The sequence below is a fragment of the Podarcis tiliguerta genome (assembly GCF_965153285.1).
Source record: "Podarcis tiliguerta genome assembly, chromosome: 2".
NCBI classification, from domain to species: Eukaryota; Metazoa; Chordata; class Lepidosauria; order Squamata; family Lacertidae; genus Podarcis; species Podarcis tiliguerta.
In genome coordinates, this window is record NC_139535.1 from 69,907,863 (window position 1) to 69,921,627 (window position 13,765).

The 13,765-nt window shown below is 42.7% G+C and overlaps 1 protein-coding gene across 3 annotated transcripts in view; it reads right to left on the reverse strand.

Annotated features, from left to right (window-relative positions):
* PRELID2 (PRELI domain containing 2) overlaps positions 1-12,414 on the reverse strand; it is a 57,248-nt gene extending 44,834 nt beyond the window's left edge. Inside the window, exons 1-2 of one of the 3 annotated variants that reach the window (XM_083427113.1) lie at positions 11,858-12,073; positions 305-362 (exon numbers count right to left, since the gene is read on the reverse strand). In XM_083427113.1, the coding sequence (XP_083283239.1) occupies positions 305-362; positions 11,858-11,932 (133 nt within the window). In that variant the 5' untranslated portion in view covers positions 11,933-12,073. Of the gene's footprint in view, positions 1-304; positions 363-11,857 lie in introns of all 3 variants that reach the window. The other 2 variants (XM_083427112.1, XM_083427114.1) reach the window with 2 other exon arrangements.
* Between the last annotated feature and the right edge of the window lie 1,351 nt (positions 12,415-13,765).

Here is a 13,765-nt window from a genome sequence, read left to right on the forward strand (position 1 = left end):
CATTCAGAAAAGATAAAGCAGCACCTCCAAGCTGCATCAAGAGTGCAAATCACACAGAATAAGCTTGTGCGCCTATCCCCCAGCTGGAAGAACCCCTAGCCAAAACCACCCCTTCTAGCTAGATTTAGTTTCAGTGTGCTTTCCCCCTCCATTTAGCTCCAAGGCAGAGCCAAGGGTGGGTCACAACATACTGATGACATTTCACTCCAAACCTCTGGGTAACCTTAGTTACTGCTCTCACGTACCTGTAAATTACTGAAAACTTTCTGGAGCCTTCTAAGCAACAGTGAAGTGTCCAACTTACCTGTTTTTTCTTCTACTGTTTTTACAGCCGTGACATGCTTCTCCATCGGACTTGGATACTAAAGAAAAAGGCAAGAGAGTACACATCACAATTTATTATGTGTTAAACACTTTGGGAAACGTTTTTCCTGAAAAGTGATGTATATGTTAATTACATCAGTAAGTAGGTACATAAAAGGAAATTTCCTACTCATTGATAAAATCCTATTAGAATTTGCATGGTATTTCTCAACAGATCTGAGTGTGGTGGCTGATTTATGCTAGGAGTTTGCTGTGATTGTTTAAGCCAATCAAGAATTTTTCCCTCAGGAAAACAACAAACTTCTTTAAATGGTCAGTTAACTCTCTTCACTATTGCCACACAAAACACATTAAGCACATATTTTAAAATTGTGATCTAGGTTACAAGGTGCCTTCAAAACAATAAAATGAATGAGATGGGAATTTTAAACTAGTGTGATATCTTCCAAACTCCACCCACTACCCACATCAAATGAACCCAGGCTTTTCAGATGAAGGCTATGCACATCTGTGAGCCGTGATGAAAAACTGGAAACACACCAGGGTGGATTTAAGGACTTAAAACTCTTTGTGGTGTGAGGAAAACAACTGGGTGAATCTACCCTAAGAGTTGCATGGGGGAATTTGAAATGCATACTCTTGCATGCTCAATCCATTTTAACAGCCTTAAAGCTCATCTTAAAAGAAGCCAACATCATTCTCTTCCCTTCACAACCAATAATCAATTTTGAAATAGAAAAAATAGAAAACCCAGCCTTTGAATTTCTGTATCAAAACTCAGAATCCACCTCTTTCCATTTCAGGATACAATTTGAATAGTAATTATACTTCAACTCCCCCTTCTGCCACCACCCTAGGCATTTCATTTTATGTGGGATGTTGGAGTAGTAGTGTGTCTATTTGACAGGGTAAAGTGTCAATATGATCACAGGGTATGTTTTAAATCTCTCATTCTTAACACATTGGCCAGGTTAAAGTACAGCTAGAAACCATGGTTTCTTTTCACATACACAAACTGCAGCAAACCTCGGGCTAATGCACAGAAGAGACTTGTTGCATGCCAAAAAAAGGGGCCCACTTTCAATATAAACCAACAGTGTTTTCCCATAACACACGAAGCTGGGGCTCAGTGATTTGTTTCCAACTGTGTTTTGAGACCACAAAGTGAAACCATGATATGGCTTTTAAAAAAGAAAGAAAGAAAACCCACAGCTCCCCAAATGTGTTCAAAATTGAACAATATTCCAATCTCCTTCTCTGGAAATTGAACCAGGAAGCGGGGGACAGAAAGACAGCACAAAACTGATATTAGATAAAAGATAGCAGTAGTAAATGGGTTGTACAGTGATGATAAAAGCCAGGTATACAAGTAAATATAAATGCCATATGAGAAAACACGGTAAAACTCAAGGAGGAGATACTAACTGAACTATGCATTTCTATGTTCACTGTAAGAAGTTTCATTAAGTGAAGTATATGGCAGTTAAATCTGATGCTTGCATGCAGCTTGCTGCTTTCAAATGGTAAGTAACAGTCTAATTACATTATCAATGAAACTTACAGTCTATAAGACCCATTCGTGTGAAACAAAAAAGCCATTTGCATAAGTCTTCCACTAAATAGCAGACTCTATTACCCAAGTATTTAACTAGGAATAGACTCAATTTTGTGCACAGCTTAATATAAGGGAGATGAGTTAAAAGCTTATGAGCATGTGGATGGTTTAACTATTAGCAGCACCACAGCTTCCCCCAAGTCCATAATACCGTGTTTATAAACAGAATGCAGAAAACCCAAAAGGAAGAAATGCATTGATTGATCAAGCTGAATAAACTCTCTGTTGGATATATAGGTGATGTGCTCATGCTGGGATAGCTCAATCAGTAAAGCAAGAGACTCTTAATCTCAGGGTAGAGGGCAAAAAGTGGCAACCCCACATTGGGTAAAAAGATCCCCCCTGCCTTACAGGGAGTTGTTCCAGGTGACCTTGTGGTCCCTTTCTAACTCTACAATTCTTTGATTCTACCATTATATCAGCTACTTTCATGGATGCTAGCATCTTAAGTTGCATTCTGAACTGGTGAGTTATGTGTGTATGACATGTTGTGCCTCAATCACCTGAGCAAGGAAAAGAGAAAGCAAGAAAGAGAGCACATTTCCATTCCATACAGTTGTACCATGCAACAGTTGGAGATGATGATTACCATATAAACCCTACATGTGAAAACAATTTAGCTACATATAGCCATCAGTTACATGTATAAAGAGAGGGAGGAGGAGGTAGTCCCAGAGAAATGTAGAATGGTAGCATTCTTCACTGCTTGGTGGGCATTTGCTTTGCATAGGTGAAATATATGGATGAGAGAGCTTAGCTGAAAGTTCTGTTTTACTGGGGAGCAGTTAACATTTCTTTCCAAAAACAAAAAAACTTCTTCAACTAGACCACAGCCTTCAAAAATGATATGATGCCATCTCGTGGTCAACTGTTCAAGTGCATCCAATTTGCAAGTAGGAGACAGCAATCAGCAAGGGGTGTGTGTAATGTGAAAAACATGCACTGTGGCTGTTTATTCCTGGAATCCCTACAGATTAATTGATGCTCATCCAGTCTTCCAAAGCTTCCAAACTGACTGCTTAGCAGATTTCACACTTGAATGAAAAAGTGGCGTCCTTATGAGGTGTCTTGTAAACCTGCTACGAATTAGGTACCAATCACAAGCATCCCAGGTTGGACCCATATTGAATACTAGTGTGTTACATCACCAAGCTGGAAACTTTGTTTTAAAGTTAGACAGCACAACCTTCTTCCATCAGAGACCAAAGATACAAAAGGTTTTACAGTGACCCAAGAAAAGGTTAGGATTACATGTTTATCACAGAGGCATAGGAGCTACTTCTCTGTGGTATAATATCTCTTGTGTCAGAACCACACAGGTGGCCCCGTTTCTGCCTGCCTGCAGAATAGTATACAATATATAATGAGCATACATTAGATATATTCTTCATTTTTAAGATCACTCACAGGTCACAGCAATCTCTATGATTTATTGCAATTATGTGATTCACTTTGCTGGGTGCTCCAATATTAATTAGACGTATTAAAAAGATTCAATTTTCCTGAAAATTTAACAGATGCCATGCTACATTAAGAAGAGGCCAACAATTCAGCAAGCTTTGCATGTGGAGAAGACTTTGGGATTACTTATTGGGACTGTAATTCTTTCTTTCCCCTTCTACCACCCTCTACAAAGCACCAGGTCACAACTGCTTTTGAAACTCCACTCCAATGACACTATAAAGACGTTTGCTTATGATACAGCGAGAGGCTGTTTTGAGAGGGAGATGAAAGCACTTCTTGGTGTGAAGATCAAGTAGTGCTCATCATTGAATTCTGACATATGATGAGCTATAATGGTGATTTTCCTGCTCTGTTGAAAAAGATGGATTACTTTTGAAATACTTGTGTTTGCATAGTATGCAATTATTGATTAATATTGTTTTTGCTTTATGTTTATTGTTTTTCTGAAAAACATTTGTTTTCCATACAAACCTTCCACAAAGAGAAAATAAAGTAAGTATTACAAAAGTCAGCATGAATTCACTTTTCAAATGGGGCTTCCAACCAGGTTAAGAGAAGACGCAATCCTTAGAATATGATGCAAACCAAATACAATGCAAGCACGCTATATAACATTCACAAACACATAAATGGCTTAAATCAAATCATAGCAAGAGAACCGCCTAATCTTCTAGCTGACTGCACAGAGGATTCAGCATGGTTTAATATAATTTGTAATGATAACCAAAATCCTTCAACGCAAGAACTGAGTTGATATTTAAGTACGCATGCTCAAATGCAACTAAAAAAATGGAAGCATCACAGGACTGCAAAATATATTTGAAGGATTCTCTTTTAAATCCCAGTGGGAAAGAAATCAGTTCCAACGATTTCAGGCTTCCAGGATATCACAGCAAATAAATGTATCATAAAGTAAACTCTAGTAAATGCATGGCACAACACATATCAAACACAGTTAGGGGTTGACAAGACCAGAAAACAAACAAACCAGTAGAAGTTAGAAACCAAGTTGCTATTTTCAAAATCTATCTAAAGTGGCTATTTTATTTTAGTCAAAGTGAAGCATCCACCCGCTTCAGATCTCATTCCTTCTACGCTAGTAGTTATGGCACAGAGCAAAGATGAGATTCCACGGGGTCCTTGTGAATGCTTTTGAGCAATTGAAGCAGCTCCCTTTATGTTGCTGTCCTTACAGTAGCCAAAGGAGTGTGATGACAGTGAAGATATAGAATCATAGAATTATGCAACGGCTTGTCATGGGAGGAAAGACTGCTCACCCTTTTTAAAAAAACAAAAAACTTTGTCTGCTGAAGAAAGACATGTTGGGAAAGAAAGGTGCAGAACAAATGTCAACACTCAGGAGCAACTCATACACACACACACACACAAACACACCTAAATTAGGTACAAAAATTGTAGGAGCATCATCGGTGTGGGTGGTTTCCTCAATTAGTAATCTTCTTCTTCGGCGATCACTCGTAGCCAAGAAAGATTGTCTTCCATAAACACGGTTTTAATCATGAGTCCGTAAGTGACTGTGGAGGCCAATTCTGGATCCACATGTCCTTCCACAGTGGGGACATTGGCTGCCAATGGCTGCCACACAACATGTTTACGTGGATGTGATGGACAGAGAAGAAATGCCCCTCCCCCCACACACATACACTAGCAACCAGAATTTAGGGGGAAATGCAGTTTACTCACAAGGATTAAGTTAGCATTGCTCAGAAATTAGTTGCCTCAACCCTTCAAAAGCATTTCTCACATTCCCATGACCAAGCACAGACACGTTTCACCCTTTCTTGGGCAGCAAAACTAAAACGCTTTCTGTTTTCAATATTGTTAGTTACTTTTAAGGGACGCAGGTGGCGCTGTGGGTTAAACCACAGAGCCTAGGACTTGCCAATCAGAAGGTTGGCGGTTTGAATCCCAGCGACGGGGTGAGCTCCCGTTGATCAGTCCCTGCTCCTGCCAACCTAGCAGTTCGAAAGCACGTCAAAGTGCAAGTAGATAAATAGGTACCACTCTGGCGGAAAGGTAAACGGCGTTTCCGTGCGCTGCTCTGGTTCGCCAGAAGCAGCTTAGTCATGCTGGCCACATGACCCGGAAGCTGTACGCCGGCTCCCTCAGCCAATAAAGCGAGATGAGCGCCGCAACCCCAGAGTCGTCCACGACCGGACCTAATGGTCAGGGGTCCCTTTACCTTACCTTTACCTAGTTGCTTTTAAGTTTAAAACTACAGGTCTGTCTCAGTGCAATCTGGTGTTCATGATCAAGTCAAAATGTTCGGTTATGGAGTGACAGCCTTCCCACACAATCATACCTCTCAGGCTATTTACAGATACATATTGCACACAGAAGTTCAGTTTTTACTGTGGAGTAAATGCTACTTTCCCTTGCATCCACTCCTCAAACACACACATACAGCCTCTGAATCAAATGCCAAGTGAACCTTCCTTTTTGGCCACCTGAAGCATGCTTCAGCTGAACCATAGTCCTTTCTCTATCAACAATCTTGGATAACAGCTTGACACATTTTCTGTTTGGTCCTAATAAAGGTATTATCCAACTATGGATTTCTGGATTTTTATTTTCTTAAGGATCACATGGCTACCCTTGGTTTTTTTTATGTGCTAAGATGATGCCTGTCTAGATTCACCTTCAGAGTTTGCAGTTTTTTAGAAAACGAATAATCCAAACTAATATTTTGCTGCTGTCAGAGACAGAAAATGCAAAACTATAGAATGGTCACAACACAGCTGCATCCTAGTGAAAATGAGAAGGGATTTTACTAAGTATTTAGGCAGTCAAAAAGGAAAAAGATTTGTTAATATACTGGACTGGAGTAGTAGAGCCAACACCATCTCAGGGTTGCAAGCAACAACCCAAATGAACCAAGGAAATTGGCCATCACTAGAGAAAGAACAATTACCGGTAAATGTATGCCCAACAACAACAACAGATCATGCAGAAATAAATGACCTATCTGGTGTAGGCAACAGCAGCATACTGCATAAAATCAGCTGACATATATAGCATTTACAAATCCTGGACAATTCTGAATCAAGGGTGAAATCAGTCTTTTAAAAAAAAAAAAAATAACCACCTCATTGATTTTAACTGAGCAGGTTTGCAGCTTACAGTGGAAAGGCAGGACCCAAACTAATAGGAATTGTTTGACTCAATACCTCACACAAAGATTTAGATTAAATTAAAAAGCAAAATACACACATGAAGAATTGCACTGGGCAAAAATTGCACTGTTACTAGATGCAATGATGATCTGTAAAGATGGGGGTCACATTAATTACAAGAGAAATGCACATGCTGAGAAGCAAAACTAGGTAAAAATGAAACTGGTAACAGAAGAGTTTGCAATAAAGCTTACATTGCTAGATATAAGGTGGAAGAACACCTCAATGGCAGTGGCTCTCTGTTCTCTTACATTCAGCATCAACAGAAAGTAGGAAGAGACAGTATGGTGCAAAAACTACAAGCCTGCCAGTGAAGTCATTCCACTGAATGAAAAGTACTGGGCTGCTCAAAAAGTTGTCCTTTTGTACCCCTTGAGCAGAGGAGAGATAGTATTGAGCAGGGTCATCTGACCTTAGTATGCCGATTAAAAACCTGGCAAAGAAATAGCAATTACTTTTAAATTTCAGTTTCATTTCTCAAAAGCCACAGCTAGAGGGCAATAAAGTCACCATATTATGAACATCTATAATTAAACAGTTTCTATACTTCTATTCAGATTAACAATAAAAGAGTAGGAAAATACACATAGGAATTGAACACCAAAGCCAGACATCAAACACAGATGCATATAACCTCTCTCTTTTTTTCTTAAATGAAAATAGCCCTTTCTAACCAGCTGCTATCAGGTAAGACCAGCATGTAAGGGGGAGTGCTCAAAAGGAAGATGGCAACTCCCTAAGGCTCCTTTTTCATTTTAAAAGATTGGCAGGGGAGAATTAGGCATCTGTGTGTAACCTCAAGCTTGCCCCCAAGAGTCAATCTAGTGTTCTTCTGTGTGCGCTTGAAGCTTCGAGGAGAGGCTGGGATCTCTACCACTTGCAATGGGGTTATGAAGTAAAAAAGACACAGAGAAAACTCCTGGTGTGTTTTACCTTCCCCAAACCTCAAGGCCAAATGAGACAGTAAGGCCCAGCCTGTGATGTACTTTAGAGAAGAAACAGCAAGAGCTTCTCCTCCCTGGAGGAATTTATGTAAAGGATGTGGAGTCATCTGTCCGGGACACTGCTGTCCCACCGTGCATTTTAGCAGGCCATTGATCAAGTTCTCTTGCAGCTCTGTAATTCTATTATTTATTTAAAAGAAACAAGAGAAATACTTGCTACTCCCTTGAGTCCCAAGGTAGACGCAGTGCCTTATCTCTTATCTAGGAGGTTTGGGAAAGGTAAAAATAATAAAGGTCTCTCCCTCTGGTTTTTGTCATCTAAAAACCACACACACCATAAAGACTTTGCTTCCCCCTAAAGCTCCACAACAAGCACCAAAGGCTTGGGAATGACAGTCTTATATTACTTGCACTCAAGATAATTCCCCCAGTATGCTGATGACACCCATTTTTCATTTATGTTACATCAGTAATGACTTGTGAACTGATGGAGCTCTAGTGAGGAGTGCATGCATGCCCTAAATTATTTGAATGCATAGCACACATACCATTTCGGCATACCTGAAACATTTTTTTTTGTTAGTTTGAACATAGGCATCTTGGTGGCAGTGTTTGAAACTCTTATTGTTCTGGGTGCATTTTGCGACAGAGAATTTCATTGGCGCGAGCGGTTTCTGAGCTCTGGGTGCAGTATTGCACCTAAAATTTCAGAGTAAAACTGCAGAGTGGAAGGAAAGGAGGACCTTTCTCTGCCTACCCACTTCCAGCCACTCTCTGAAGACTAGAGAAGAGACCCTCCAAAGAATATTAGGGGGAGTGGGCAGGGGAAAGACTAGGCCATGTGAAAAATGAACATAGGTGCAGTTCATTCATTTTCAGCTTTCTATTATTGTTATAAAAAGGTGAAACTTGTTTGATATCACTTAAAATCATTTAAGGTTTAGAATTTCTTTATTTCCTTCTAAGGAAACTGATTAGTTAAGTGAAACGAGTTTTGTAGCCGGCATCTCGTTAAGTCTTTGTTTAATTTTAGGTTAATTTTTTTGATTTTTGTTAATTTAATTCAATTCTATAGTCGATTACTTCTCGTTTCAGGGATTTTCACAGCAATTCTTTTGTTTCGTGTAATTTCTTGGTTCCGTGACTGTCTTTTTTTTCATAGGTTTAGCTTTCAGCTTTCATATCTGTTTCTAACACTGTTTGGCGGGCAATCCTGTCCTGTGATGCAGCCAGCCAGGAGTGGACGTCAACCCCTGCACGTTCTGGCTGCCTGGGCATGGCGGCAGCACGAGGGGCTGCAACCACCACCCAGCCAGGACGGGGGTTTGCAGCCACTCTATCCTCAGGACTGGTTGCAGTTAAATAGGGGAATACAGATGTTTCTCGCACATCCTGCAGTCTGTTTCAGTCTTAAGATGACAGTGCAAAAAACTAGGCTTTTACAGTTACATCTTATCAAGATGGTTATACAATGTATCAATAAACATTAACATAACAGTACAGTATTCCTTTTATTATTTACTTATTTATTGCATTTATATACCACCTTAATTGCCAAGGCATCCAAGGCTGTTTACAGTTCAAAACATGAACACACAAATGATACCAAATATTCTCAGGCCAACTTCAGAAGCAGATGGCACTAGCTCCCAGCCTCCGATTCCTATCTTCTGCTTTTCCTTGGGGCACCTAAGTCTTAAGCATCCCCAGGAATGGTTGAGGTAAGGCTGCCCCAACTGTTCACACGAGGCCACTGAGGTTTCCTCTGGGAGCTGAAGGCAATGTGTTCACTGGCCACTATACTAATGGTAGCACATTATTAAATGGTAGCAAAACAGTTTGACAAAAGCAGCAAATTAATATACAATCCTGTGCATTCCTTCTTAAAAATAAACTCATTAATTTCAATAGGGCTTGTTTGCTTCCAGATGTGAGCTCCAATAATCCCACTTTGGAAATACAAAAAATAGGTCATTTTCAGATCCCACCTCTGGCATTCTTGTTTTTAAGTAACCCAAGATAAGGGTTTCATTTGAGCCAAGGTTTCAAACCGGAACCAGATGTGAATGCCATGGCTAACTATGTAATCCTAACCACATCAGTATTAATTAGTAGTAGTGTTGATCGCACATATTCATCACTTGCAACAACAAAAAGTCTCAAAGTGACTTACATCTGTAAAAGCATACATGAAACAAAATATAAAATACATCAAAAAGATAAGCTGCTCTGGCGAGCCAGAGCCGCACACGGAAACGCCGTTTACCTTCCCGCTAGTAAGCGGTCCCTATTTATCTACTTGCACCTGGGAGTGCTTTCGAACTGCTAGGTTGGCAGGCGCTGGGACCGAACAACGGGAGCGCACCCTGCCGCGGGGATTCGAACCACCGACCTTTCGATCGGCAAGCCCTAGGCGCTGAGGCTTTTACCCACAGCGCCACCCGCGTCCCATCAAAAAGATAGAAGAATGTTAATTGACTACAATAACATAAAAGGGATAAACCTTACCCCCAAAATATGAACAAGAATACAGGCTTGGGTATCATTGTGCCCTATTACAGAACAGCTTCTTCTGCAACCATGTTTGGCCACCTGTGGCAGGTAGATGAAGCTAGACAGGGTCTACACTCCACACAAGATGCATGGATATTATTTGCTCCCCTTTGTGAATAATTTTTTACAGGCTAGCATTCTCTTGGGCCATGGCCTGCTGCCAGATTATAGCCAAAGGCACAAGTGCATTTTATCAGCTCCATATTTTCATTGCTTTATTTATTTAGATATTTGTGGCATTTATATACCGCCTAATTAACCATGTCCCCTGGGCAGTTCACAAATTAAAAACAATGAAACACAGATGCAATTAACAACTAAATACAATCAATATGAAAGTAGCACCAGTACAAAAGTCTGTGTAAAACCAGCATAAAACCATACAAGTTGCAGTACAGTACTAAGATTTGGGGACCATCATCCATGTTTTTGTAACTCCCACATTTGATTGCTGTTGGTACATCACATGTGTGGCTTCCCTTTAAGGGTATTTGGATGAGCATAAAATCATGCAGTTGTAGAGCTGCTAGGAACCCCAAGGGCAATCTAGTCCAACCCCCTGCAATGCAAGAATCTCAGCTAAGGCATCAGTGGCAAATGGCTATCCAACCTCTGCTTAAAAACACCCTAGGAAGGAGAGTTCGCCACCTTCCAAGGGAGTACGTTCCACAGTTGGCTCTTACTGCCAAAAAAGTTCTTCCTGATATTTAGTTGAAATCTCATGTTTAGTTTGTGGCCCACTAAGACCCCTAGATCCTTTGCATGTGTATTACAAGTAAGCCACGTGTACCCCATCTTACATTTGAGCAGCTGGTTCTTCCTGCCTAAGCGCAGAACCTTACATTTGCTCCTATTGACATTCCTTGTTAGTTTCGGCCCAGTTCTCCAATCTGTGAAGGGCATCTTGAATGCTGATTCTGAATTCATCCTGGCTACTCCACTAAGGAGATGAAGACAAGCACTTTGGAAACTATACAAGACACCATGGGCGTAGCTGGAGGGAAGGGGCAGCTGCCCCCCCCCCCAAAATCAATAAAAATACATAAATATACATAGTTAACTGAGGTTCTGCCCCCCCCCTCGAAAAAACAAAAGGCCTCCCCTCAATAAAAATCCTGAGTACACACTGCAAGACACAAAAAACATTGTCTCAATTCAAAGGAGTGGGCAGGAGCGCCTTGGTATTTTTAAGTAGCACTTTCGTGAGAACTAAGCGAGAAAAGCAGCAGCGCCCACCAGCAATCGCCAGGGCGAAAAACGTGCCGGAGAGAGCGCACGTGCGAAACGCAGCAGTGGGAAGGAGAGATCCAGAGGCGCGTTCACACCCCCATCCGATAAACACGGGGAGCCTCTGCCTCAGCCAGGAGGATGGAAGCTGGGTTAGATAGCACGGCCCCCACCCGCGACACAACACGCACCCCCAAAATACCCCAAAGGCTCGGCCTCACCGCGTGTTACGTGGCCAGCAACAGAAAACTGCAAGGGGACACTGAAGTCGGGGCTCAGCTGACAACCAAAGGAGAAAATCGGAGGCTGGCAAAGACTTCCAATTAGTTTTGCCAGACTGGAGAGGGCGTGCGTGGAGAGTGTTCAATATAAAGATTGGGCTGGGGCGCACCGTTGCCGCCATTTCTCCTCCTTATCCTCTCCCCCCCCCCCGTCCCCACACACTTGTGAATGAACCCCATTGAGCCCAAGGAAACGGGGCCTGACACACAGCTTCGGGGAAGGGGGAAGAAAGAAAAGGCGCTCCTCTTCTTTACCTTGCGGAGATAGCTGGCCACTACCTGCTCGAAGGGGTATCTGTAAACCTTGCGCGCCTCCACGGTCACCCCCATGGCGGGAGCCGAACAGCTGCTGCCGCCGCCGCCGCCCTTCGTGCGGGCCCCCTCCTGCCAGCTTGCTCCCAAACGCCGGCGGCGCTTGCTAGAGGGCCAGGCCGCTCCCTTCCCCGCGCAGGCTCCGGCAGCCCCCTCCCTCCCCCTCTCTGCACAAACACCCGCTCTCCAGCTACGTCGTTTTGCAACGGGCCGCAGCGTTGCCTTCCGAGTAACACCTCCCTAGGTCACAATGCAAACGCGCGCCGAGACGGGGCTGAGCGGCTTAGGCCCTCTCTGGAGGTTGTGGGCAGGGGAAAGAAAAGTTCGCTACGGTTACGAAGTCATTGGACCGTTGCGCTGTTGTTTTGAACCCAACTGTGCTTTTTGTTTTTTGTTCTGGGGACTTCTTAACGCGGGAACACAACGACACGTGTTCGGCGCTGGCGCGTGGCCGCTCCCACGTTCCTTTACTTCCTTTACGTTCCTGCGTCGCGGGGGAAGGTGCATTCTCTGTAGAACCTTAATGACGTTCGAAGTGGAGAGAGGCCCCCTCCGGAATCCAATTACGCAGCCCAATTCCCCCACGTGTGCCAGAAGCCACGCCCCCTTCCTCTCTCTCTCTCTCTCTCTCTCTCTCTCTCTCTCTCTCTCTCTTTGATTCTTGTTCAGAGGGTCAAAGTTTGCGGAAATGCTTGAGAGAAAATGTAACAATACCCCGGGCTTTCTGAAAACAGAAATATACTCCTAAAAATAGCCATAGTACCGCATTTTCCACGGGCATGGTGAGAATCACCACGCCAAGAGAGAAACCCAACTGCAATCCTTTGCGTGTCTACTCAGAAGTAGATCCCTGTTGACTTTAGTAGGATTTAACTCTCGGGTAAGAGTGCGTATACCCTGTGCACATTTAACTTGGAAGCACGTCACACAAAGAATAAACTTCCTTAGGACGGGGCTGCCTATGCAGAAGCGTTCTGTTGCCCTTAGAGGGTGTACAAGGAAAAGGATTCTGGTGATGCGACAGTTTTCAGAGAGTTAAGTCTCTTGCACAGAGACTCTTGTGCCACCTTAAAGGGCATTTCCAGCCAGGATTTTATTAAGTCAGTCTTGGTCAGGCCCAGAAGTTTTCTGCAGTATCCACATAACATTGCTTTCATCATAATGCCAGCCCCCTTTTCACATTTAAAATGGATCTGATAAATGAAAAAAATAACTTGTTATACAGTCTGCAGCCACTGTTAGTGTGGAACACTCCTCCCCCCATTTTTGTGGGCATGGTGACATTTCAGTGAATGAGCTCTATTTCAGCACCAACTTCTTTGTGTTCCCACCCAAACACAGCCTAGCCCATGGGTAGGCAAACTAAGGCATGGGGGCCGGATCCAGCCCAGTTGCCTTCTAAATCCGGCCTGCGGACAGTCTGGGAATCAGCGTTTTTTTACACGAGTAGAATGTGTCCTTTTATTTAAAATGCATCTTTGGGTTATTTGTGGGGCACAGGAATCATTCATTCCCCCCCCCAAAAAAAAATAGTCCAGCCCCCCATAAGGTCTGAGGGACAGTGGACCAGCCCCCTGCTGGAAAAGTTTGCTGACACCTGCCTAGCCATTTTGTTTCCAGTGGCCTCCAATACCAAAGAAAGAAACCTATTTCCACCAATTGCCACATGCCCAGTTTGGAGGAGATATTCTCACAGTAAATGCTGGGGATTACCTGGAAGACCAATCTCAGTACGTACATCAGGCTTATAATATAACACTAATGGGAAGATCTTGTGCACTCCTGTGCAAAACCTTAGTGTTTTCTAAAAACGGAAATGGATATTCTCCCCCCAAAAAATCTAGAAGTTTA